The 24,516-nt window shown below is 38.0% G+C and overlaps 2 protein-coding genes across 2 annotated transcripts; one reads left to right on the top strand and one right to left on the bottom strand.

Annotated features, from left to right (window-relative positions):
• Positions 1-600: 600 nt before the first annotated feature.
• LOC308690928 (uncharacterized protein) lies at positions 601-6,466 on the bottom strand. Its single transcript, XM_081365717.1, has 4 exons — positions 6,000-6,466; positions 5,515-5,592; positions 2,622-3,041; positions 601-2,399 (listed from the first exon to the last, which is right to left on the bottom strand). The coding sequence occupies exons 2-4, from the start codon at positions 5,552-5,554 to the stop codon at positions 2,293-2,295; spliced, it is 567 nt and encodes a 188-aa protein (XP_081221843.1). The 5' UTR covers positions 5,555-5,592; positions 6,000-6,466; the 3' UTR covers positions 601-2,292.
• A 2,152-nt stretch (positions 6,467-8,618) lies between these two features.
• Positions 8,619-23,391, top strand: cfap77 (cilia and flagella associated protein 77; the record flags this gene model as incomplete). The annotated part of the gene is made up of 6 exons (XM_081365171.1): positions 8,619-8,681; positions 15,917-16,016; positions 17,591-17,819; positions 20,381-20,486; positions 20,591-20,692; positions 23,269-23,391. The coding sequence occupies 6 exons, from the start codon at positions 8,619-8,621 to the stop codon at positions 23,389-23,391; spliced, it is 723 nt and encodes a 240-aa protein (XP_081221297.1).
• Between the last annotated feature and the right edge of the window lie 1,125 nt (positions 23,392-24,516).

The raw sequence follows: 24,516 nt of genomic DNA, 5'->3' as shown, positions 1-24,516 counted from the left end.
TAAATATTTACCAGATAATATTTTAACAACTTGTTTTTGCTTCAGAACAAGGACCCCAATTATTTAATTTTGGAAACAAGGGCCTGGTTTCACAGACAGGGCTTAAATTAAGCCAGGATTAGGCCTTAGTTAAATTAGGACATTTAAGTAGCTTTTATAAACATGTCTTAGAAAAAAAAATATTTCATCTTGAGACAAAACTATGGCACTAACATATTTTAAAGATATATCAGTGCAAGTTGCTTTCAGTTTAAACATTTTAAACATGCATTTTAGTCTGGGACTAGCTCAAGCCTTGTCCTTGAAACCGGGGGGAGGTGTTGTATTTTTAATGTCATGCTTACTATTTGTTAGGTGAGCCCTCTTAAAGGTATGTCCATATTTCAGGGTCCTCAGCATTAAAAGTTTGAAAACTGGTCTAAAATGGGTTTCTGATCTACAGGATCTCTGTTTCTTCCAAAATATTGTTACATTTCTGAAAAAGCTATCAGAATAATTGAAATCGTTCATAACAAAAAACAAAACAAAAAAAAAAACAGCACTTTTACATTCTAAAAAGTGTTTTGAATGCATCATAAATAAAAAGATCTGCACAGGTTACGCTCTGCATTCCTTTATTGTTTTCTGTGATATTTCTCAGTATAGATCCTTCAAAAAATAAGACAAAGCATTGGAAAGAGATACAGTGAAAGAAGGGAAGACAAAGGTTTTCCTCACAAATATAAGTGCGTGAAATGTGCGTGTTGCTTGATCATTTTGCTATGCAGCCTTTGGGAGTCATTATGGCCCAAATGAAACAGACAAAAGCACTACATTGCAAAAGCTCAGATTATACCTTAAGTCAACCTAAGGCACTTAAGGTTAGTGCAAAGAAGCATGTGCGAAAAGCAGCTAAACATGTGAAAGCAAATTAAACGTGTGCATACAGCAGCTGCACTGTGCATGTTAGCGCAATGGAAGACATAAATACTTGTAAGAGTGCATCAATATGCTTAGTCATATAATCTTGATAGTCTCATTCTTATGCACTTGTGTTCTGTACCAGGCCTGTATCATTCTTTCCCTTGAAACGTTAATGAAAAAAGTCCTTGAGTTGTACAGGATATTTAGTTGCATCATGTGTGAGTGCTGCAATATAATATGTCAACAGTGGTGATGTCCTTCAGACTGAGCTGTCCTTATACAGGTGATAAACAGAGGTGCGAAGACAATGAAAAAGTAGTATAACGCATTTTGCATTGGAAAAATTGCAAGGATCGATTAACCAGCCAACCGATCAATGAGATTATAGTTTACTCTTTCAATGATTTCACTCAATTATTTCTATAAATATTACAAAAATGTCAGCAATAAAAAGTATGTCTTTTTGAGCTATTGTATGACTTGACTTAAAGGAAGCACATATTTGGAGACTGTATAAAGGTCCTAGCCATGTGTCAAAACAATAATATATATTCCTTATAACAGAGAATCCTTTAGGTGATAAATATTTTGGGTGCCTGATAAACTCAGGCTTCAGCAATCAATATTACTAATCTTACTGTAAACGATCTGTACACTACTGTTCAAATGTTTTGAGTCGTTAGGATTTTTAAAATGTTTCTTAAATAAATCTCTTTTCTCTGCTTTTATTTTATTAAAAAATGCAGTAAAACAGTACTATTGTAAAATATTATTAGAATTTAAAACAACTGTTTTCTGGTTTAATATATTAAAATGTAATTTATTCTTGTGATGGCAAAGCTGAATTTCCAACAGTCCTTCAGGAATCATTCTAATAATTATCATTGTTGAAAACAGTTGTGATGCTTCATACTTTTATGGAAACTGAGATAAAACATTTTTTTTTCAGGTGCCTTAGATTAATAGAAAGTTCAAAAGAACAGCATTTATTTAAAATCAAAATATTTTTCCATTATAACATACATGTCTTTACTGTCACTTTTAATCCCGTTTAATGATCAATTGTTGCTGAATACAAATTTTAATTTCTTTCAGGATCTTACTGACCCTAAACCTTTGAACGGTAGTGTAGCATCTTAATTTTGAACAAAATTTTGGCCATATATACTAGAACGGGTCACGTGGATCATGTCCGTATGCTTTTCTCAGTGTGACGGTGATCTCCACAGAAACTTTAAATGGGACTGTAAAGCAAAAATAAATAAATCAAACTTAAAAATCAACGTAACCATGTAAGAAAAAACTAAAAAACTAAATGTAAATTAAAATGTGAAAGGCAGTTAAATGTGAGAATGGCTTTGAGGTTTCGGTTGCTCGATGTAGGGCTGGTCATGCTGACAGAAACCCAACAGAAACAGGTAGTGATATCACAACTGCAAGAATCCATGGTCCAGTGTGGAAAAATGTGCTTAATCCAGAGCACACCAGAAGATTTCCTGTTTGAAAGAGAGAGACAGATAATTAAGCAACAGAGCAATGGTTTAAGAACACAGAAATTATGAAAGCATATAGATTGTGAAAGCCCCCAGATTTTGAAAGAAGAAAATCTCACAAGCAGGGACAACACCTTTAATTTAAACTTCAACAGGCTTTGCATAACTCCCAGGGGTATTTCAGCATATGTTAAGGAGGTCTTGCTGAGACATGTTTAAACTCACTTTGATGGAATGCCATGCTGTTCTCCTTCCAGGTGTTGCCCTGATAAACCCTGCAGGTGTAGGTGTACGCACGGTCATCGGACATAGGCATCCAGGTGAGGCGACAAATGTTAGGTGGCACCAGGGAGACATTGGCTCGGCGTCGGGTCTCAATATTTGGGATCAGGTGGACCGGGTTGTTTGGGTAGGTGGATCCCATGAGTCGCCCATCCTGTTTGAATTCGCAGAATGGTCCGGGGATCTTGTGGGTCTCTGGGAATTCACAGTCAACTCTGAGGTTTCTCTCTATGTAGGTAAGGCAGGAGTACATCTGTGGCCCTCGAGGGGTGTTCCAAAACCAGGAGTCAAAGTCCAAGAAGCCAGGTTTCTGGTATGGGTCTGTTGCAGTGGCCACACCCATCATACATAACAGACATGCTACTGGGAGAAAAGCACAACCACTTTAAAATAAGAAAATGTCATTTTGGCTTTTGCTAATGTCCATGGAGCAGTTGACCTTTTCAAAAATAAGATGAGCATTTTGTTGTTTTAATAGAATAATTATCTGCCCCTGCATACAGACATATATGTCACAGCAGGTCAGGCAAAAACCATTCCAGCACTTTTATTTTTAAATAAAAAGAAAGAATATAATCCACAACTGAGAAGATTAGAGGAACAACACGTGGCAGCGTAGACCACAAAAGGGGAAAAACTGAACAAACTGAGGGCTACATGGAAAACACCAGACAAAAAATTTGGTAACTATTTAAACAGGTGTGACACGTCACGTGAAGGAAATCTAAAACCATGGTAACAAAGGAAAATTATCTAGAAACAGTGCAAACCAACTACCAGGATAACAACTCAAACAATGAACAACGACAGTGTCACGATTCCGGTGTGCCTGTTTTGTATGGACTTTTATGTTGAAGTGTTTTTGTGTTCCTTCCTGTGGCCATGATTGTAGTTTTGTAGTTTTCCCTGTTGATTAAGGCCCCAATATACTCACGGCGAAGTTCTTTTTCGAAATACGTGAGCAGCGATATACTGTTATCAAACATCTTCTGACGCTGCCCACACAGCTGAGAGTGCCGTTTATTTGAATGTAAATATGTGCTGCGCGCTTTCCTCTCAATAACAAAATTAACACAAAACAAAATGAAGAGAACAGCAAGCATTTTTTTAATAAAGCATAAAAAAGCATCTGGTCATAGCAATGTGGATATGTTCGCACGAGCTCTGCAATTCAGCAAAGTCTAGTAGTTGCTTAAAATCTAGCAGCTTTACCATGCTTTACTTAAAACATGAAAAACAGTGTCAGTGTCTCGTTCCATCAGAAGTACAACTTCATTTTCTACTGTAGAGAAGCACTCTAGTGTTTTCATGTTTTCATTCGCAGCTCACGTCTGATCTCAACGGACTTGTGAAGAGAAATGAACTGGAGAAGATTTCCACGTGAAAGAAGGCAGAGCCTCCACGCACACCTACATATTACATATTGGTTACATATTAGTAATCGCAACGGACCAATGGGATTACAGAAGTGTTTACCAGAGCAAACTTTTCGGGAAGTCCGCTTTGACACGCTGTTTTAGAACTCTCAAAACGAAATCCAAACCAAGTTAGTTTTGGCCTGATTTTGTTCGAAATTATGCCACATCAGTTTGTTCTTCGATTTCGCTTGAAGGATAATCGGGGGCTTCAGTCTTCCCCAGGTGTGTCTTTTTACTTGTTATGCTTGTTTGCCCCATGTATAAATAGACCCTTAATTGTGTTTCACTTGTTCTCTGTCAGTTGTTAGATGTTTGCTGTTCCTCATGGTCTTTGACCCCAGTTTTATTTTGTTCCAGCTTTATGTTCATTATTGTTTGTTTGTTTGCTCTTGGATCCTCATCTCTGCCTACCTTCATTGATTCCCTCCCTCCTAAACATAACCCTGATATATACAGTATGCAGAATTGTAAATGCATTTTTATACAGTGCAGACATAAAAAGTGTTATGAGCACAATTCAGAATTGTGAGCCGCACCGACTGTCTTTTACATGCAAAATATTTTTGGAGAAGCATATGTCAGGAAGGGAAATTGGACCTGGTTCGTTTGCTCAGTATTGTACTGCACTCTCTGACCTTGGGATGTTTGGCTCAGTTAGCCATATGTTGATTTCCTACTGCATGTTGATTTTTCTTCTAAAAAAAAGAGTTATTTGTGTCCATGCCTGGGAAAATAAAATTATGATAGCAATATTGAGTATGAATACTTTTAAATGTAGTTTTTCAAAATTGTTAGTCGCAATGAAACAGAAGTAGAAACAGATTTTTTTTCTTTTCTTGTATTTTCAGGTAGCCTATATCTAAGTGAAACGGATTTTAGAAAATGTAAGATGTGGACGTGGAGGCAGATCTGAATGTAAGCTTGCAGGCATTTCTAAGAAAGGGGCAGAGTATAACCAGGCTAAATGATTGAACAAGTCCAGAATACATTACCTGAGAGAAGTTATTATAAATTTAAATAAAAAAATGTAAGGTTTTTTTTTTTTCCATAATTTAAGTTATTAAAAAATTAAAAGGACATGGATGAATCATTCACAATAAGACCAATAACATGCATTTAGAAAATAGATAGGGGGAATTTTCTTTTCATGCTGCCTTTAAAGGATTAACATCACAAGTAATAATCTATATCAATTTAATTTATTTAAATATAAATGGCCATGCAGTATGCCAAATGATTTTTTTTTTTTTTTTTTTTTGAGAAGCTCAAACCATCTCATAACATTAAAGTAAATAAACGTTCTGGGTTTTTTTTTAAGAATACTTGTGAAGTCTTAGGAAGAATAAGTGTCCTTCCACCTATCTTTATTGTCTTAATTATCTCGATAAAATTAAAACTTTAAAGAACATGTTACTTACATAAAACAAAACAAGCTGCTAGTGATGGATACGACGTCATTGCCTCTTCTACCAAATTCAAATTCCGTCTCCGAATAACTGTAGAAAAAAAAAAATGTTAAACATGTTGGACATATACTTAGGCTACTTACGAGATATTAAATAAAGAACCCGAGAGAGATTTAAAGGTCATTATGTGGCCCACAGTTTTAGATGACAGACTGATATTTCAATATTAGGATATATATATCACATACAGCTTTCAAAGCGATATTCAAATTATGAGTAGGCCTACACAAGTAACAAATTACGTCGGGTTAAATCGCAGGTGATGAAATTACCGAATACCGCATACCGACCCAACCCATATCTGTTCAAGGACAGTTTAGGTCAGATTTTTTTTTTTTTTTTTTTTTTTTACTGAAATAATCGATAGGGCATCTGAAAACACAGCAAATGCAGACTGTCATATGGACAATGTCATATGGACTAAAGGACAATGTTACCTCCAAGCCGATATTTTCTGGCCGTTTCCTCGTCTTGCAAGTCAAGGCACTCTAGTCTCCTAAAAGATGAGAGTGGATGGAGATGCTGATGCTGAGGAAGCCGCAGCTCCGCCGCAGTCACCGGGTCCCTCCTGCATGCACGAATGACGGTCAACCGAAAACTCTCCTTAGGGCGATTAACCTTGACTCTGACTAAAGCTGTGATTGTCTTGTTCGATATTTTCCCCTGTGTTAAAATAAGAGGGAACCCTCTTACATCGCTTTAAACTGACATGCAGGCTATGTTTTGGCTATAACTGTAAACACATTTTCAGACATTAATAAATAAGGATGTGGTAACACCCGCAATACTCGTATGCTCTATTTGGTCCGTGGGAATTTAGTCAGTCGTAGATGAGAGCGCGCAAATGATGACGCAGCAGATTTAAGAAATTGCGCGCTTGACAATGTTAAAATGAAATGTCTACCAGCAGATGTCGCTGTAAACAAGAAATTAAGAGCTCCCTTTGCTCTTTTATGGCAGTTTTTTTGTCACCAACTCTCAGACCATATCAGGAGATGCTGTGAGTTTTGTTTGCTTAAAGGATTTGTTCACTCCAGAATTCAAATTGCCTGATCATTTACTCACCCCCATGACCTTCAAGATGTTCATGTCTTTCTTTCTTCAGTCGAAAAGAAATTGAGGCTTTTGAGGAAAACATTCCAGGATCTTTCTCCATATAGGGGACTTCAACGGGTTGAAAGTCCAAAAAAATTAATTTCTTTTTGACTGAAGAAAGAAATACATGTCTTGGATGGCATGGGGGTGAGTAAATTGTCAGGAAATTTAATTATGGAGTGAAGTGAACTAATCCTTTAAATCTAGGCATGGCTTGCTTGTTTAATGCACAATTTATTTTTTGTTCACTTTAATTGCAGATAGTAGGCTACGCTTAATTTGTTAACTTTTGGATCAAATGTTCATAAATAAATGAATCCTGCTAATAACAATTCAAATGAAGAGATTCATATGTGTTCGAAATCACTCACTAAGCTATACCCTCATTCACTGTTCCCTACATTACTCCACTAATATAGTTCACTAGAAAGAGTGAATAAATGAAAACGAGTGAGTGAATTCGGACACTGGTGCGCTGGAGTGAGTTTAAATGCTTGCTGTTTAATAATCATTTGAAACTTAGCAAACAGGCAGCTCCATAAGATATAAAGATTTATATTGAACTCGATCATGTAAACTATGTATAATCCTTAACTAAACAATTCAATTATCCATTAAAAAGGAATACCTGCATGCTGTTGGAAAATGGATGGATATGATTCAGCTGCGTGCGCCATCTTCTGGTCAAACACGGTAGGCCTAATTCATTCGGCGTGCGACATAGATATATACAGTATATATACATAGATTCCTCATTAGTGGCAGTCTAAGCCGTCCACCATATTGGAAGGGTCAAAGATCGGTCCTTGAACAGAACATTGGAGTGCAAGTTGACTGTGCGTCTGCAACCGTAGTTAAAAGTCATGCATGCATATCTATATCTGCAATAGACCTCAGCTGATGATTTTCCTAATCGAAGGTGTCAGCTGACACATTAAAAAGTTACCATAGTATAAAACCTGTAATATTGCGTTAATACATATAAAACACAAACCGACACTTTCTCAACTGTTAAAGTTTATCACACGTCTTCCTTCGGGAATTTAAATTTCGGAAGATTCACAACCAGAAGCTGCGCAATGTTGTAGCATCATTGATTCTTACTGTGGGTGACGACATACTGACTGTTCCAAGATGGCGGGCGCGCCGACGTGTTTGGAGTGGCACTGGCATCTACTTATACATATCTATTGTTGAGCGTACATCGGTTGTACACTCGTTATATTGTGCATTGTAGGATTGAATGAGTGCACTCGATTACGCCCACCGTGGTTTCGGAAACCACTACAAACGACTGTCCCCTCAAATAGTGCGATTAACAATACAGCCCAGGTTATTCTAACATGTTGGAGTGGTCTCAGTCTTTACATGCTGCCCTCTATCGTACTGGAGGCGATATCTAAGTACGATAGCTAAGTATTAGCTTGGAATGTTTGGTTATATGGAGTTTTCGACTTTAAAAACAAGTATATATCAATATAAAAACAAATATTTATTATTTTTTTTTTTTTATGAACAACTATCGTCAATGACAACACTGCCATACTCGTGCTTGCCAGAAGCGTCCCATCTCCATGACAACGCAAGACAACTAAAAGGAAGATTTCCCTCACGGCCTATGAAATCGCTGAAACTGTATGTAACATACTGATGTATTTTAGTGCTTTTGAACTGCAATTACGATAAAAAGGTGCAGCAAGGTTTGTTTATCCACAAAACCATCCGGGAACCTTGTTTCTCAAGGTGTCATCTTGCCCAACAGGTTGGAGATCTTCTTTCAAATAATAACCCTAACGCTTGCCAAAATCTGTGTCATAGCTGATAACTTTGCGACGTTGTTTGCGATAATATAATAAATTTGTACTGTAGTAATTTTCATTTATTATTATTTTCCGACAAATCATCATGTAGTGAAATTGTCTATAATATTTCTATTTTACCAGGGATTCAACGAATCAGAGATGGAAAGTCCTCGTATTGGTGTGGTGAGAGAGTCTATGCTGCATCGTCCTCTATTAATTAAGGTCAGGAGGAGTCTCAGGACTGATGTTGATGGATTTGTCTACAGTGAACTAACTGTAAACCTATTTCTCTGCATAGCACCATATATTAATTATTTTTTCTAACATATATATTTAATAAATAATTAATAGTCTCCCAAACAAATAATTAGCCTAGTCTTTATGTGTTCCACAAATGAATTCCAAAAACAACAACGCCATAACTAAAATGACCACTAGGTGGCAGAGTTAGTCTCAGAATAAATCTAACCATGACAGTCATGCTTGTGTGATTTAGTTCAGCGTTTCAACGCAATGTTCCTGGAAAACCCCAGCAGGACTGCACATTTCGGGTGTCTGCTTTATTTCAGGTCACTTTGCACTAATACTAATATGCTAAAAATAAACCATGAAAGTTCCATAAAAGGGGTTTCTCAGTGATGCCACAGAAGAACTTTCAATGAATTCATTTCATTGAACCTTTTTTCCACTGCAAATAACCTTTAGTGCAAGGGAAATGTTCTACGGATGTTAAAGGTTCTTCCAAGAACCACAGATGCCAACATAGAACCTTTATTTTTTAAGAGTGTGCTGTACTGAGATTTGAGGAATGGTGTTAATATGCAAGATAGTGTTTTTCTCTGCTTTCTCCTCTAGTTAACCCTCTTTGTTAGACTCAGCGCAAGTCTCGAAGTACTTCCAGCGTATCTTTCATCTAATTCTGCTTCATTTCAACTTCATCAAGTCTTCCACTGAAGCAGAAGGGAGAATGAAATGAACCTGCACAATCCTCAATGTTTCTCCTTTCCCCTCGCTCCCATGGCCTTTCTCTCTTTTCACACTCATCCAATCATCCTGTCCATCCCTGCTGGGATAAGAGGCCTCCGTTAGACCTTTGCTGGCTCTCACCCCTCCTTTCTTTCTAATGTTCTCTAGGGTTATTTGATATGCCCCTTTTGACTGATGCAGAAAATAGGATTACTGTATTTAAATGACTATGATAATGAACTGCGTGCATGTTCCCATAGTCCCACGAGATCAAGGATTTCTCATTCTTTTTCATTGTGAGCAGTCATAGCTACAGGTTTTGGCAATGTGCTGGAACAATGACAGAGTCATCTGTGAGGATTTAAGCTTTTGTTCTTATGGCGTTGCCTGATGTTGCTTTATTTCTTCCCTCTCGTGCATCTAGTTTTGAGAGCTGTAGGTCGGAACGTTCACCCTCATCCTCCTTCAATCAGCGGAGGCTGTCTTTGCTTGCTTGCTATGTAACGGGAGACCCGTGAAAGGCTCATATTCATTAAGAAATAGGCCAACTGCAGCAAGTCCCTTGTGCTGAGAGCATCTCTTGTTGGCCTGCACAGCAGTTCATCATCGCTGGAGTTTTCTCTGCTTATGCAGGGCTGATGTATGGCTGTCCCGTGGGGAAAACGGACATATATCGTAGTAATGTGCTAATGGGCCTCAAATTGAAAAGGAGATGAATTAGTCTGCATCTACACTCTTAAAAATAAAGGTTCTATATTGGCATCGATGGTTCCACGAAACTTTTAAAGGAGAACTCCTGTCAATTTTAACATTGAGCTAATTTTTTTGTAAATTTGGAGTGCTGTCAATACAGAGAACAACGACAAAAATCGGTGTTGCCTACACCATGTTATCCTCTTTTTAAAATTTGCACCGTGTTGACTTCCTGTTTTCGGTCGAAGTCCATAGTAATCGACTGCCGAGTTCACGCGCGTGATCATAGGTAACTAAACCTATGCGTGTGAACTCGACAATCGATTACTATGGACTTCGACCGAAAACAGGATGTAAATACAGGTATGTGCGCTGGCTGAAATAACATCATTTTTATTCGTATCTTTCACATCTACTGCAGTCAGATTCACCCGTGATCACTCTGAAGGAATCACTCACATTAGCTGTGCACTTGTAATGACACATCAAGGATGTTAAGAGGCTAAAAGCAGGTTTAAAACTTGCCCCATTGAAGTCAACAGGGTGCAAATTTTAAAAAGAGGATAACACGGTGTAGGCAACACCGATTTTTGTCGTTCTTCTCTGTATTGACAGCACTCCAAATTTACAAAAAAAAATGTAAATCTCCTTTAACATCCATAGAAACCTTGGAAAAGTGGAAAAAGGTTATTCAGATTATTAAAATGTTCTTCACACACACACACACACACACACACACACACACACACTCACACAAAAAGGTTTGTTTCTTTGGGTAACCCAGAATCATTCTTATGGCATCGCTGCTAAAACCTTTTGGAACTTTTATTTTCGAGAGCGTAGAACCGAGCACCCAGAAACCCATTTTCTGTGTTTGTGACCAAAAAGTTGATGGTGAGAAAAGTACAAAAAAGGCCTCTCCTCTCCTCTCCTCTCCTCTCCTCTCCTCTTGTTAATTCCTTTTTGATGAGGCATGGCCAATAAATCCTGTTTTCATGCCTGTATTCCCTGATGACCAGTAAATTAGAGATCAGGGGAGCAGATTTGGGGCTTTTGTTGTTCTCTGGTGTCTGAGAGAGACCTGCTGTGCAGCAGGCTGGCTGGGCCCTATTCACAGTCCCTTCTTTCCACTCATTACCATTCACTTCATTCAGCCTATGTAGCTAATGTTAGACACGGCAATCTGCGGTTCATTCTTAAGCAATTCTGTACTGTAGCTGATATTTGCCTGCAGCGCAAATATATTATGTATATGTGGTCTGGTCTAAAGCTGTTTTTGCCTGAATTAAACTTTGACATATAAAATTAAAAAAATATCTTTTGAAGGCTCAGGGTGCTTTAAAAAGCATTATCAGAGTGTGAGATTTGGCAAAAGAAGCTAAAAATTGAATACAGTTGCCTACTAACTTTAATTGGCCTCTGGAATTTATTTGAATTGCAAAGGAACTGGCCCGGACCTTGACCTTCACCCACCTCAGCTGTTCATAGGCATCTACAGTTAGGCCTACGGATACAGTGCCTCATAAGCCCTCACGGTTGCAACACAGGCCCTTATTATTAATGTGATCCAGCTGGGACCACTGTAGACACAAGCACAGAGAGATAGATACATAACCATGAACCCAATACATAACTGTAAAGTGCTTGCATATTAGATAAATGTAAATGAGATATGTAAAGAGACCTTTGGCATATGTAGTCTGTCAAATCAGGGGCTGTATACATTAATTTATGGATTAAGAGAATGAAAATGCATATATCATTCTTGTCCATGTTCAGTTGTAGTGTTTATGTTATCTATATGTACTAACAGCTGTCAAAGACAAATAAGGAAAAATCCAAGTTCTTAAGGCCCATTTATTTACAAGGATGATGTCTATAACGATGATAGATAACGATTAAAAATTGTTCTAAATATAAAGAATAGCAGCCCACACCACAACTATAACGATAATAGCAGAGAAACGATATCCTTGGAATCAGTTTCAGAATGATTCTTCCCTTGTTGAACGATAAAAGCATTGACAGCCAATCAGAATCCATCCTGCTTTAAGAGCTTGAGCATTTAAAGCAGCAGACAACATAACAGCAGTGCGTGCTTCGAATAAACAGAACCAATATATAGCTTATATAGTTATCGATATAGTTATCTTTTTTGTTCTTGGTGTGAAAGGGTCTTTAGTAATGTCATTATGTTAGTTTCAAATGGGTTTAAAAAACTTTTATGCCATTTTTAAAAGAGATTAAATTTAATGAATGACTTGTCAGTTTGTGATCCATTTTTCATTAAACACACCCACACGCTCATACTTAAGCATACATACATCTAAAGAGGTAGGATAACACTCATCTGTATTGGAAAAGGGTAGCACAAGCTTGCCCAGACACATGCTCCCAATTAGCTGGGCCTCTTTATGGAAATGCCTCATCAATTATACCCAAAGCTTCAGGATTTGCCACACATAAAGAGAGTTAGCATCTTAATAACCAGCCAGACTATAGAGGAGATGAATGTGTGTGTATGTTTGCGTTGCACATATGCGCACATTGACATTCTGGGGATTTTAGAAGTGGGCTGATATTAATTTAGAGTTGACGGATTTAGCTAGAGAAGAGAAAAGCTGTGATCTGATGAGAAAGTTAGGGTTATGATTCCACTTCCTCTCCTCTCAGCATTTTTGACCTAATCCTTATAAATAAATGTATTTTAAGCTGACTTAAACATCTTGACATTTCCCAGATTCCCTTCTAGTACATTTTGACCATGCTTCCTTCTTGATGACAGCGACTATATTTGAATTCTCTCCCCATGAATTGTATCAGATCACACAGCAATAAAGATACACACTCTCTCTAGCGCTTTCCCACTTTCACTTTCTCTCTGCCATGCATCTCCTCAATTTAGCTTAGTTGAGATGAAGAGATTAATTTTAAGCCAATGTGCCCGCTGTCCCGTAATCAGGCACCAGATGGCGCTGAACCGAGCTGGAAGAGCGGGAGATAGTTCGGTGAGCATTAGTGCCGTTATCCTCTAATCATCATCATGGGCACATTTATTTGTAAGTCTGACAGAGGAACTCATGGCAAAGCTGTCTGTCAGCGCCGATGAGATGAGATGATCAGGCCTGGCTCACAATTCTCCATGCCGCTGCCTGAGAAGATTAAACTGGTTTCACTGGGACAGCGCAAACCTAGTAGGTCTTGGACAGGAGGTGCAGACCAGTTTTATCCAGAAGCTTCCTCTCTGAAATGTGTGTAAATCTAGTAGCGAGGCTGTCGGGAATGATGTCTGGGCGAGATTCGGGAGGAAAAAAAACACAAATACCACATGGTATTCGCTCAGAGAGACAACATCTGAGAAAAAGCAACTTGTGCAAGTGTTCAGTGCAGTGATAGACTCTCAGGGTCAGCGCTAAGCTAATCTCAGCAGCTCAAGCGAAATCCTAAAAGCACACATGAGCAAGAGAGACACAAAAGCACGGTGAAATTAAAGCACGGGTGCCTGAATGGACTGAAGGGGTCTCCTTAGTAAGAGATGATTATGTCCCCCTGTTCTCTGTCTCTTTTAGCCTGTGCGAATAATCTGCTCCCGCTGACCCTCGTGTAGCCTCTCCTGAAGCCGCCCTATTCTCATGCCGGCCTCTGGTTCATTCAGCAGGTCCATGCCTGGTTAATGAAAACACAATATAGAGACAGATCACCAGTAAATGACAATATAAAAGGAGCTTTTGCTTAACATAATCCTTCGCCCGACTTGCCTTTTCTGTTGTCCCCTTCTCTTTCAGCCCTTTTATTGTGAATGAAAGGCCCAATAATGTTTTGAGGGGTCTGATTAGCCGTTTTACGCCAGCGGTCAACACGTTCCTTCAGGCATCTCTAAGTGATCTCCTCAAAACAATCTGCAGATTAAAATTGCGAAGGGGATTAAAGGGCTGGCCGAGAAGCTTGGTGGCACTTGCTCAAAAGATTGGCGCTTTTAAGAAACGTTTGATACGTTTCAGCTGATATGTTAACTAGGGGTTGGGTGTCTGTGAGTTAAAAAGGCCCAAAAAGATTTAGGATCTCTCAATTTGGTCGTACTTAGGGATTCGCCAGTTTGGCAGTTGCATTCGCTTTCTGGAGGGCTTTACTTGCCCAGCATGGTTGGTGGGGGTCCAGTGACAAATATCTTTTAAATCCATTTTTCAATGTAGACTATTCAAAGCTCAGAATGAAGGATTGGGGTTTTTAAACAAGAATTAAGTCTTTAGAACACAGCAAACACACAGAGATCTCCAGAGATGATGACAGACTCACCATGCTAATTCGTTTCTCCTTCCAAAAATCGCATACGGCAGCATGAGGAGAACCGCCGACATTAATGTAACTCTGTGACTGACACATGAGCACACCTCCCTCATGTTCCATCAAAGATCAAAGATACGTGCTTCTGGAAAGCTCAGGCGCCATATTCCACAGATCACTTTTGATACATCCGGTTGTCACCTTTGCCGTGGTTTGATTCTCAATTTTCCACCTTTTCCAAGCTAAGCTGCTCTTAAAACTAGGCTTTGAGCTGTTTAACAGAGCTCAGAGAAAAATACTGGGCTTTTCTTTTGCCCCACGAGAGAATCTTTTTGAGGGTAAATCCCCCCACCCAACCCCCCAACACACACATGGCAGGATAAGTGTTGCCTTTTTCAACTCTAGAGCTGTCAATCATCTTACAGTTATGACTCTGGAGACATAAATCATACTTTACATGAACTGACTGGACTACATTGTGCTAGGGATTCAGACTGAGACCTGACTGAAGAAATCAACCATCAAGATCACTCGCATCAACGTTCAATGGGAATTTGTTTTTACTGAGCTGCCAGACACCGCAGTCATTTGGGCTTCTTTTGCGGCATGTTTTATGGTAATAAGTTTGTGCATAATTATGATTTTATTAATAGCCACAATCAGATGCTTTTGGTGTGCTACAATTCGAAGGTATGGGTCGAAAAACTGCCTGTCAATCACAAAATCAGCTGCCACTCTAGAGGTCCATAAAACTTTGGCATCGTGATGCATGCATTGTCTTGTGCCGTTAAATGCTTCAGTTTAACAGCACTTTTACTGTGGTGATGTAATTGATGCTGATTGACAGTTTGATTGACAGTTTATAGGTTCAGAAAAACATTGTTCTGAAAACAAAAAAAACAGCTACTGTTCTCTGTCAGAAAATATACACATAAAATGGACTTTGGAGGCAAAAATAGATGTAATTAAATGTACTTTAAAAAAAAATTAGAATCAGAATCAGAGAATTCATTGCCTATTTATTTTAGCATGCTTACACACAAAAGGAATTAGCCATGATGAAGCTTCCAGCACAGTGAAAAAAATGTAATAGCCTATATATCAAGACAGATTATAAAATAAAATAGGTGAAAATACAAACTAGACAAAAAACACATGTACACAAGCAAAAAAAAGATAGACGAAATATCTATACAGTTATGCGAGGGAATGTGAATAAGAAAAGTGGTTGGATGTCAAATAAATATAAGTATAAATAGTGTGTTGGGTAATGCATGTTTTTTTTTTTTTATCATTATTGCACAGCGGGGAGAACTTGGGGGCATTTTAACTGTTCATGAGGTAGATGGCCTGGGGGAAGAAACTTTTCCTGATGCCTTTAATACATTTTATGTATTAAAATACATGCCTTTAAAATATGTGCCTTTAATACATAACATAAAAAAAAAAAAAAAACATTAGGACACTATTCATGAAATAGTTGTATTTATCTCAGTCCTGTTTGTTCTCTATAGCCAGCTCTTGGAAAGGCCAAGTTGAGAGGTTTGTCCTGTCCAGGACCTGACTTTGTTTTTGGGACGGTGACCACAGTTCAGGATGGAGGAGTGCCAGAGGGTAAGTGGCAAACAATTTTGTAAAATTGCCACTGGAGTAGTTCTATATTTGCCTTTAAAACTTTAACACTATTGGCTGTATATTAAAAACATCATTATGCTACTACAATCACTATGAAGCTACATATACACTAACTCAAAACCCTTTGTTTATGAGACACCACACCCGTTCCCCATCAACTCTTGTCACAGGATGATGTCACAGTGCGTTTTCTTGAGTAAGTGTCCCCTCAGGCACTTAGCCTGTGCTGTCAGTGCGCTCCTGTTAGCATACTAAACTGTGGCTGGCTTCTGCACTGGCTCCCCTGTCTCACACTTTAATTATGCACTTCCAACGGACGACAGGCAGTGACTGCAAGTGTCAAGCCCTTATACAGTCCCATGAACTATGATGAAGTTACCCTGTCATGCTTATCTAAGCTTACTCATCACAAATCCTAATGTAACTATTATTTCAGAAAACACCCAAAACTGATCTCTGCTTGGTTTTGAACATGTCAATCAGAGCCCTGCTGGAGCCTATGCCTACTGTTATTTACCTGGTGCCAAAGGAAGGCACTACCAAGTCACCAAAGCCATTGAATAGTTTTGTGTTTTCTCTTGCTGATCTATCTATGACTGTGTCTAATAGTTTGATTAATGCTAATATTTCTAACTGAAGTGTTCTGAAGAATCATGACAACTCTCTGAATGAACTTAACCAGCATTTCTTAATAAACATGCAACGTAGCCTACATAGGCTTGGTCTTGCGGACTAGATCTGCTGCTAGATAAGTGAGGATACATCTAAAAATGCACATGAAAACAGTGAATTGAAGCACCCACCCCACCCAAGCACTCAAAATTCACTCTGTAAAAACTGTTTTGATATGACTATGGAAAAGGTACTTTAAAACCTTTCAGTAGGCTTACATTTTTGTGTTATCAACTTGGTTAGACATATGGTTTTGATTTTCTTGAAGTTCAATTTTTTTTGTAAAATATATATTCTGTAAAAATTAAAAAATGTTTAGTTTAATACATAAACTAAACTTATATTACTTTTTTACACTTTCATCTGTGAAGTGTTTTCACATCTGATATAATCTGCTGAGTATTCTTTAAAACGTTTTTGTATTCCAAAGCATTCATGAATTGCAACCATTTAAGTTCAGATCTAAATGCTCAAAAAGGGGGTGACAGTTAACAGGTTACACAATTAACAGGTTAAAACAAGATAAATGTATTTGTTAAAGATAAAAGACTTGTTTTCAGAGAATATGTCTTGAATTCCAGTTTTCTAACCCTGTTGGAAAATAGTTGTTCTTGTTTTGCACATAAATCTAACAAAATATTATTTGATTTATGCTTAATATTCAAGATATATCCTTTGAAAACAAGTATTTGCATCTTCTGCATTTTCGCTCCTCATGTAAATTCAAGGATGATATTGAGGAAAAACAAGACAAAAATAGTAATTATACAAATTGGTAGTGCAATCCTCCTCAAAGGAATTGTGTGTGCTTAACTGTATGTATCATTGGAGTCTTACATGAATTCATAGTATTTTCCTACTGTGATTTCTCTATCTTTTAGCTATCTCCAACTGGCACACTCACACTATGTCTACCAGAAACAGGGTGGCTGAGAGGGATTTTATTGGCCTTAATCGAGAAGGGGTCAAGTCAGGATTGGTTACTGCTAAAGAGCTGCAGCATTACCGTGCCACCCATGACATTCGGCGCCAGCCATTGACCAGAGAAGGGTTTCGCAGGTCTGCCCCACCTTGCATACCACAAGATGCTTCATTTGGTATTTCTAACAGGTGAGTGTAATAATGGTCTCAGCCTCATTCACTAGTCTTAATCAATCCAAAGCTGTGCTTGGAAGAATCGGAAAGAAGTCACAATAAAAACAATCCTTAACAATTTTAAAGGAAAATATTAATACTAATATTCCTATAAGTTACTATGTAATTTGAAATCTCAATAATCATTTTTTATAAAGATGAATAGAGCGCATTAACAGCATCTCTATTTATTGATATACATCTTAATGACACCTCCATCTGTCTTCTGTCTTTGTCTCTTTCCCACTGTCTGTTCACATCTGCCACCCACATATACACACCCTCGCGTCAGAAATAGGCAGTGAATCAGAACATTCAAAAACACTTGGCTCCGAACAGTAAGAATTAATTGTCAGCCACAAAGCCCTGTCTATAAAATTTCAATACAAGTTGGGATACATTCAGGAGCATAGCAGGCATATAAACCATTATATTTTAATGGTCTATTATTCATAATTAATACCTTTTCTTACATTAACAATTATTGTAATTTGTGGAAGATTATTTGGAAAATAATCATTATATTTTAAGAATGTTGTTTTGCTTAGCTGCAAATTGTAGCCCAGCTTGGAAGACATTAACAAATGTCTGAAGAAGCGAGATTATTGGCGTATGTTTTACAAGAAAATACTATTTCAGTCTTTCTACTTAAAGATATCAAACATGAAATCAAAATTGACACTTTTTTTTAAAAAATGGAATATTGCAGTATTTATTATAAATAATTTATCCGTGCACATCGTTATTATTATTTTCACCATTAATTAATGTGCCCTCATAATCATAAATCAAAATAACTTCCCTTCCCTCTTGCAGCGACATCTCTTCTCTTCTGACGACGTGTTTAAAACCTGTCACTCACATGAGATCACAGCAATAGCAAATCACAACCAACCAATCAAGTCTCGTACTACATTTTTTCTTGTTTGAGAAGCCATCTCACTCAGATATACATCAGAATAGGGAAGTAAAGACTATCACAACTTTAGTTTCATGTTGACTTCAATTCAAAGTGTTACTGTAATTATTTTGTGAAAATGGTTTCAAAGTAAATTGTACACCAATAGTTTTTTCTTAGCGTTATTAAACTAAATAAATCCTAATATGGCCATCACCCAACAAGTCATTTAGGACTCTTGGGTGAATATTATGTCTCTTAATTAATATTCATGAGCTAGTCTGATAAGGCTTATAATGTGTCCCCCTCACTTCTCAGATTGTTCTTACTTTCCTGAGGGAGCAAATCTGTAAAACAGGACCCTCTCTTACATAATTTTTGTGTGGGAATAAGACGAGGGTGAGTGTTGATCAGTTTAGAAAGTGATTTGGGCTGTCTTGTTTTACTGGATGAGGCAAAAAGGAAAGAGCAGGAAAGTAAAAGAGGTATAGAAATGTCCATATCTGTAAGAAACAGAGAAAGAGGGAGAAGGAAAGAAGAGAGTACTCATCTTTGAGCTCTGTGCCCACTGAGGTATGACACAAGCACTCTGCTGAGAGCAGAGGTATGATTATTACATTGGTCCGCAGCACCACAAGCTCCCTTCACTCCTTCCTTCTGCCTTCCACCTGCTTTCTTTTTTGTTCTCCTTCTCTTGGGCCTTGATACTGTTGAAATGGAGCTGAATTATTTAACTGAAAACACAGCTTTGTGTCCAGACTCTCTTTTTCACTCACACTCGCGCACACACACACTTGATGTTGATACATCCAGTGTGAGAAGTGTTGGGTGAGAGTGTGTTTCAAGAGCCAGTCAGGGGGAAGGATGTCTGGAGCAATGAGAGGTAAGATCAGGGGTCCACAGGGACTTGTTTGGCCCTGCACTATATCCATCAAATGCTGTTTGCCAATGCCACGGTCAGCCCTAATGAGGGTGTGCTAGGATCCTTGCACAAAATGTCACCATCCCAACACACACACACAAACATGAAATACAGCACACACTTACATATCAGAGCAACACTACTACATCTAGAGATGTCTACTCGAGAAATAAGAATGTTGCTTTTTTCTAAACTTTACACCTGGCAATCCAGTATCAAATGCCAGTGAAAGGCATTCTCGTAGCAGTCTATTTAAAATCATTAGGATGTTGAGCCAATGATCACAAGGCTCAGATCGAATATACATCAATTTTTTTAAAAAAAATATGAAGAATTAACACTAACAGCATGGTATACATATTACCGGAGATTATGAGTCTTGTAAATCACAGGCTTACTAACATAGTGCACATTATTATTGTATAGAGGCCATGTTCACAGCATGTATAGTTTTAAGTCCTATTTTTGAGGGCTTAATATAGTTATGTTTATTTACGAGAGTGACAACCGCATTCTACAACTGAACTCTCACACATACATTTTCAGGGCTCACAAACACCTTTTCGGTGGGCTCATTCTGTGTGAATGGAACTGTACTGCAGTACTAGAGTTGTCTGTTATGGCTGTTTAAGTACAAAAACGAGTATAAATCAGTTCCTCAGAATTCTGCAAATTCAGATATGGGCAACCTGAGAAGACTGTTTTGTTCCATTTCAGACCATCTACCCCAATCTCTGAGCTCATGGAGAATAAGTACGCTCAGAGATGGCTGGAGGAGCAGCAGGCCAAGGACAGAGCCCTACAGGCCCATCAGCATAAGAAGGTCTGTGGAGGATCTCCCAAAATCACTTTAATATGAACCTTTGCTGCAAAGAGAAAAGTGATTAAGCTGTAAGCATCTACAGAAGCTGCGCCTTTTCTTCACAGGCTCACCTTGGACGTATACAGGACACACGAACCAGCCTGCTCCGCAAGAGTCGGCCCTTGCCTGAGGCCCCATCCACGTGGAAACTACCTCGTTTCCAGCAGGTGAAAACTTAACACTCTGTAAAATCATATTTGTGGCAACTTTTCAAAACTATATGCATTATTTGTTGTATGTTTTCATTCAGTGGTTTGACTCACACTGAAATTATAACCAGGAAAAGAGTACTGTGTGTGTGTGTGTGTGTGTGGTGACTGGTAAACCCTACCTTATGGGGACAAAATGTCCTCACACAGATGGCAATATCCAAAATATGCAGAAAGTTTTCTGTGAGGGGTAGGGGTAGGGTAAAGAATATACATTTTGTACAGTATAAGAATCATTATGTCTGTGGAAAGTCCCCATAAATCATGAAGACCCAACATGTGTGAGTGTGTGTGTTGTGACAGTGTCGTATAAGAAAAATTCCTTTCTGAAAAATCCATGCTAAAAGTAACAATATCTGCCTCAAGCCCTTACAAATGTTCACATGAACACTAACCCCTTCAGTGTTGGTCCCTCTGCTAGCCTTAACGCAAAAGCACCTAGTAAATCAAAAGTGCTTTGTTTTTATTGGTCTTTTGCGTTGACAAGCACACCACCAACCTGACAGCTCTACCTGTCAGCGGTGCATACAAATTCTCCACTGACAATCCCCAATGCTTCCAATTATGAAGGAATCAGACTCCCGCTGAGCTAATGATGGCCCTTACACACATCCTAACACACCTTTACAAGCACTGACAGAACACCACAGTACATATAATGCACTAGCCACAGTATTTATTTACACAAGGCTCCAGACCTCGATTAAAATAGTTGCAATAAATACAACAAAAATCGTAATTTAGTATTTTTTGTAAAATAATTTTAAACCCAGCCGATAAAGCTTTGCGTTTTGTCTATATGAAGTTTCCTCTAGATATCATCTTGATAGAGTGTGTGCTGGTGTTTCGCGCACAAAACAACGAACACAGCGCAAGGCCTTCGTATGCAATTCATGGAAAAAATTACTCTTTTTAATGAGTCATTTAGTTCTGATTTGAAATTAACTGGAAACCGGTGAAGTCATTTTCTTTACGTTTGTGAGATTTGTTATTGATGTCGTTAATGCGTGGAAATAAAGATATATATTCACAACAGAGTTTTTATTGGATAAATGAATAATGCTATTCTAAAAAACAAAAAATATTTTATAACAAATATTATTGGTATTATTGAATATTATCAAATTTATACTGTTTAAAACCACTAAAATGTTCCTTCATCATAGCACAGAGAAATAACTTGTTAAAAGCTACATTTAAAAGCTTTGAGAAGTTGAAAGCAATTTTAGCAAACTAAAAGAAATAAATTTGGCTCCTAAATATTTCATTTTTACTGTCCATTGGTATCTCATACAGCTAGTTTTCCTTTTGAACTCTTTTCATGCACTGCTCGTCCATCCTGTTTTTCCTCTCTGTCTGAATATATCCTCTGCAAATTACAACCCCCTACCCAACACACACACACACACACACACACTTCCCGTGGCTGCCTGTCCTGTCGTCCACCCTCAGTCGGCTCTAATGAGGGAGGGAGAGTGTTATTTTGGTTGCACGCCTGCGCTAAATTCTCTCTTGTATGACAGCTGATGGAGAGAGAGAGGAGCGTTAACCTTATAAAAGATTTACCTCTGCTCATTACAGCCTGTCAAGTAGCTGTCCTGATAGCGCCAGGTTCGACATTTGCATCCTTGACTCTCTTCTTCATTCTACACTCATTTTCTTCATTCCTGTTGTTTGTTTGTTTGTATTGTCACCTTCTCTTACATCTCTTTCATTCCACCTTTCCTGAGACGTGTGTTCCTCCTATTTAATTCAAAAAGGTTTGGAGGTGTCAGAAGTGTTTGTGGGAGGCAACTGATTTTTTAGGGTAGAAAAATGGGAAAAGATAAACAAGTAAATATATTTAAAACATGATGTGACACACCAGTAAAGTTTCAGTGCGTTTTTGCCGTTGTGAATCATGCCATAAACATGAACTAGCGTTTGGAAGATTTTAAACGTATGAAATACATATTTGAAACCCCCCTGGCTTACATATCTGCAGTTTTGAGCCATTGTTCAAATCATAAATGTGCTGTGCCAACAAGTTCTATTATTTAATAGCTGTCAGTATACATTTTTACATACCAGCTTAGATGCTACTGAAGTAAAGCGTGGGCAAAAACGTCTCTGCTGCTTTTTACAAGGCTGTGTTTTTTAATGTTCAACTATTCTGACTACACTTTTGTGTATCAAAACAGAATGTCTTCCATGTTCCAGTAGTGCCATCCGTGTTACTTTCCTCTGTCATTCATATTTGTTTTTGTTTTCAATGTTGAACTGCAATAGGCCTCAATCTAGGATCTATCAATCTAAAATCTATCAATCTAAATCTCTAGGACAATTTATCAGATCAGATGATATTGCATTATCTTTTGCAATAAATAAAATAAATGTGTGAATATATATATATATATATATATATATATATATATATATATATATATATATATATATATATATATATATATATATAGCATAACATTTATGATATATAGAACGCACTCCAGAAGTCCACTGAATATCAGTGTGAAATTCTGTTTTGTATTCTGTAGGTGGGACCAGCTCTGGACACCTTTCGAGATCCTGAAGCCCGGAAGAAAGCCATGAATGCCCACTACTCAGAGTCTGCAAGTAGGAGAGGGATTCTGGGTCAAGGCACTTACACAGTGGATTAATAGAGCTAAGATTATTACATCTCAGCCTCTGTTTATAAAGATTCTTCTTGAAGTAATAATCTCCCAATAATAAAATTGACAAAATTTGTTCTCCTGTTGTTTAGTATGTATGTATATATAGTAAAACACACACCCACACACTTACATTATTTGAATAATTAAATACATTTAAATAAATAAATAATCTAGATCTTTTTTAAATTTGGACCTGGGATATCTGAGGGTTCGGATGGGGGTCTCCTGGTCTGTACATCCAAAAAAAAAAAAAAAAAAAAAAAACTGGTTTAGATGTTGTTTTGAAGAAGAAGAAAAAGGAGAAGAAACAGTGGCAAAGTGCTAAATGTAAAATACAGCATCTTGTGCTGGATCCACGTCACGTATTGCGTGTTTTCGATTTATTTAGGGCAAAAAAAAAAAAAAAAAAGGGAGGGTTGACTATGTTTCTCCCCCTCCCGCAACACGTACGTGATCATCACCCCCCCAAAAACACCCTTTAACCAATAACGGCGTGGCGCTCAGGACAAACGCGGAATGGACACCTTTAAAAGCGTGTTCCTCCTCCGGTATTGGCTGTTTCCTTGAGGGTGTCATTTTCAGGTCGTGGAGATCACTGCCTGTGTTTATACTCTGTTACACAGGTTTAGTCCTCGCAGACCTGGACTAGAACATTACACATCAGCATCGGGTTTAGGTCAGAGCATTAGGGGGTTATGGTTGTAGTTGTGCCTCAAGAAAGCCAGATAAGTTTTCAAGCTAATGAATAGTTATAACGAGTGCTTACCGTGCTCTTATGTGCGGGTGAGTAGTTGTACCTGTCCTTGGTGCTGAAACTGACCTGTGCACTTCACGGATTCGCTTTGGAGGGACTGTACGAGAGCAATTTCAACAAAACTGAGCTGCGATCAAAGACAGAAGGAGGATCTGGTAAAAATCACTCATTAACACTGGACCTTTTTTTCTGGGACAGTATCAAAAGGAGTTTGGAAGTCTTTTTTCTTTTTCTTTTTTTCCCCCTCAGAATTATGATCTGATTTTGCCGTTTTGAATCTGAAATTTTTCTCAGCTGCATCACCAAAACAAGTGTCTGAAAGGACAAATGCACATTTGATATTAATTAGACTCGCA

Source organism: Scardinius erythrophthalmus (genome assembly GCF_964197995.2).
Source record: "Scardinius erythrophthalmus genome assembly, chromosome: 5".
Classification (NCBI taxonomy): Eukaryota; Metazoa; Chordata; class Actinopteri; order Cypriniformes; family Leuciscidae; genus Scardinius; species Scardinius erythrophthalmus.
Note: the sequence above shows the minus strand (reverse complement) of the source record. Positions and strands in the feature narration are given on the sequence as shown.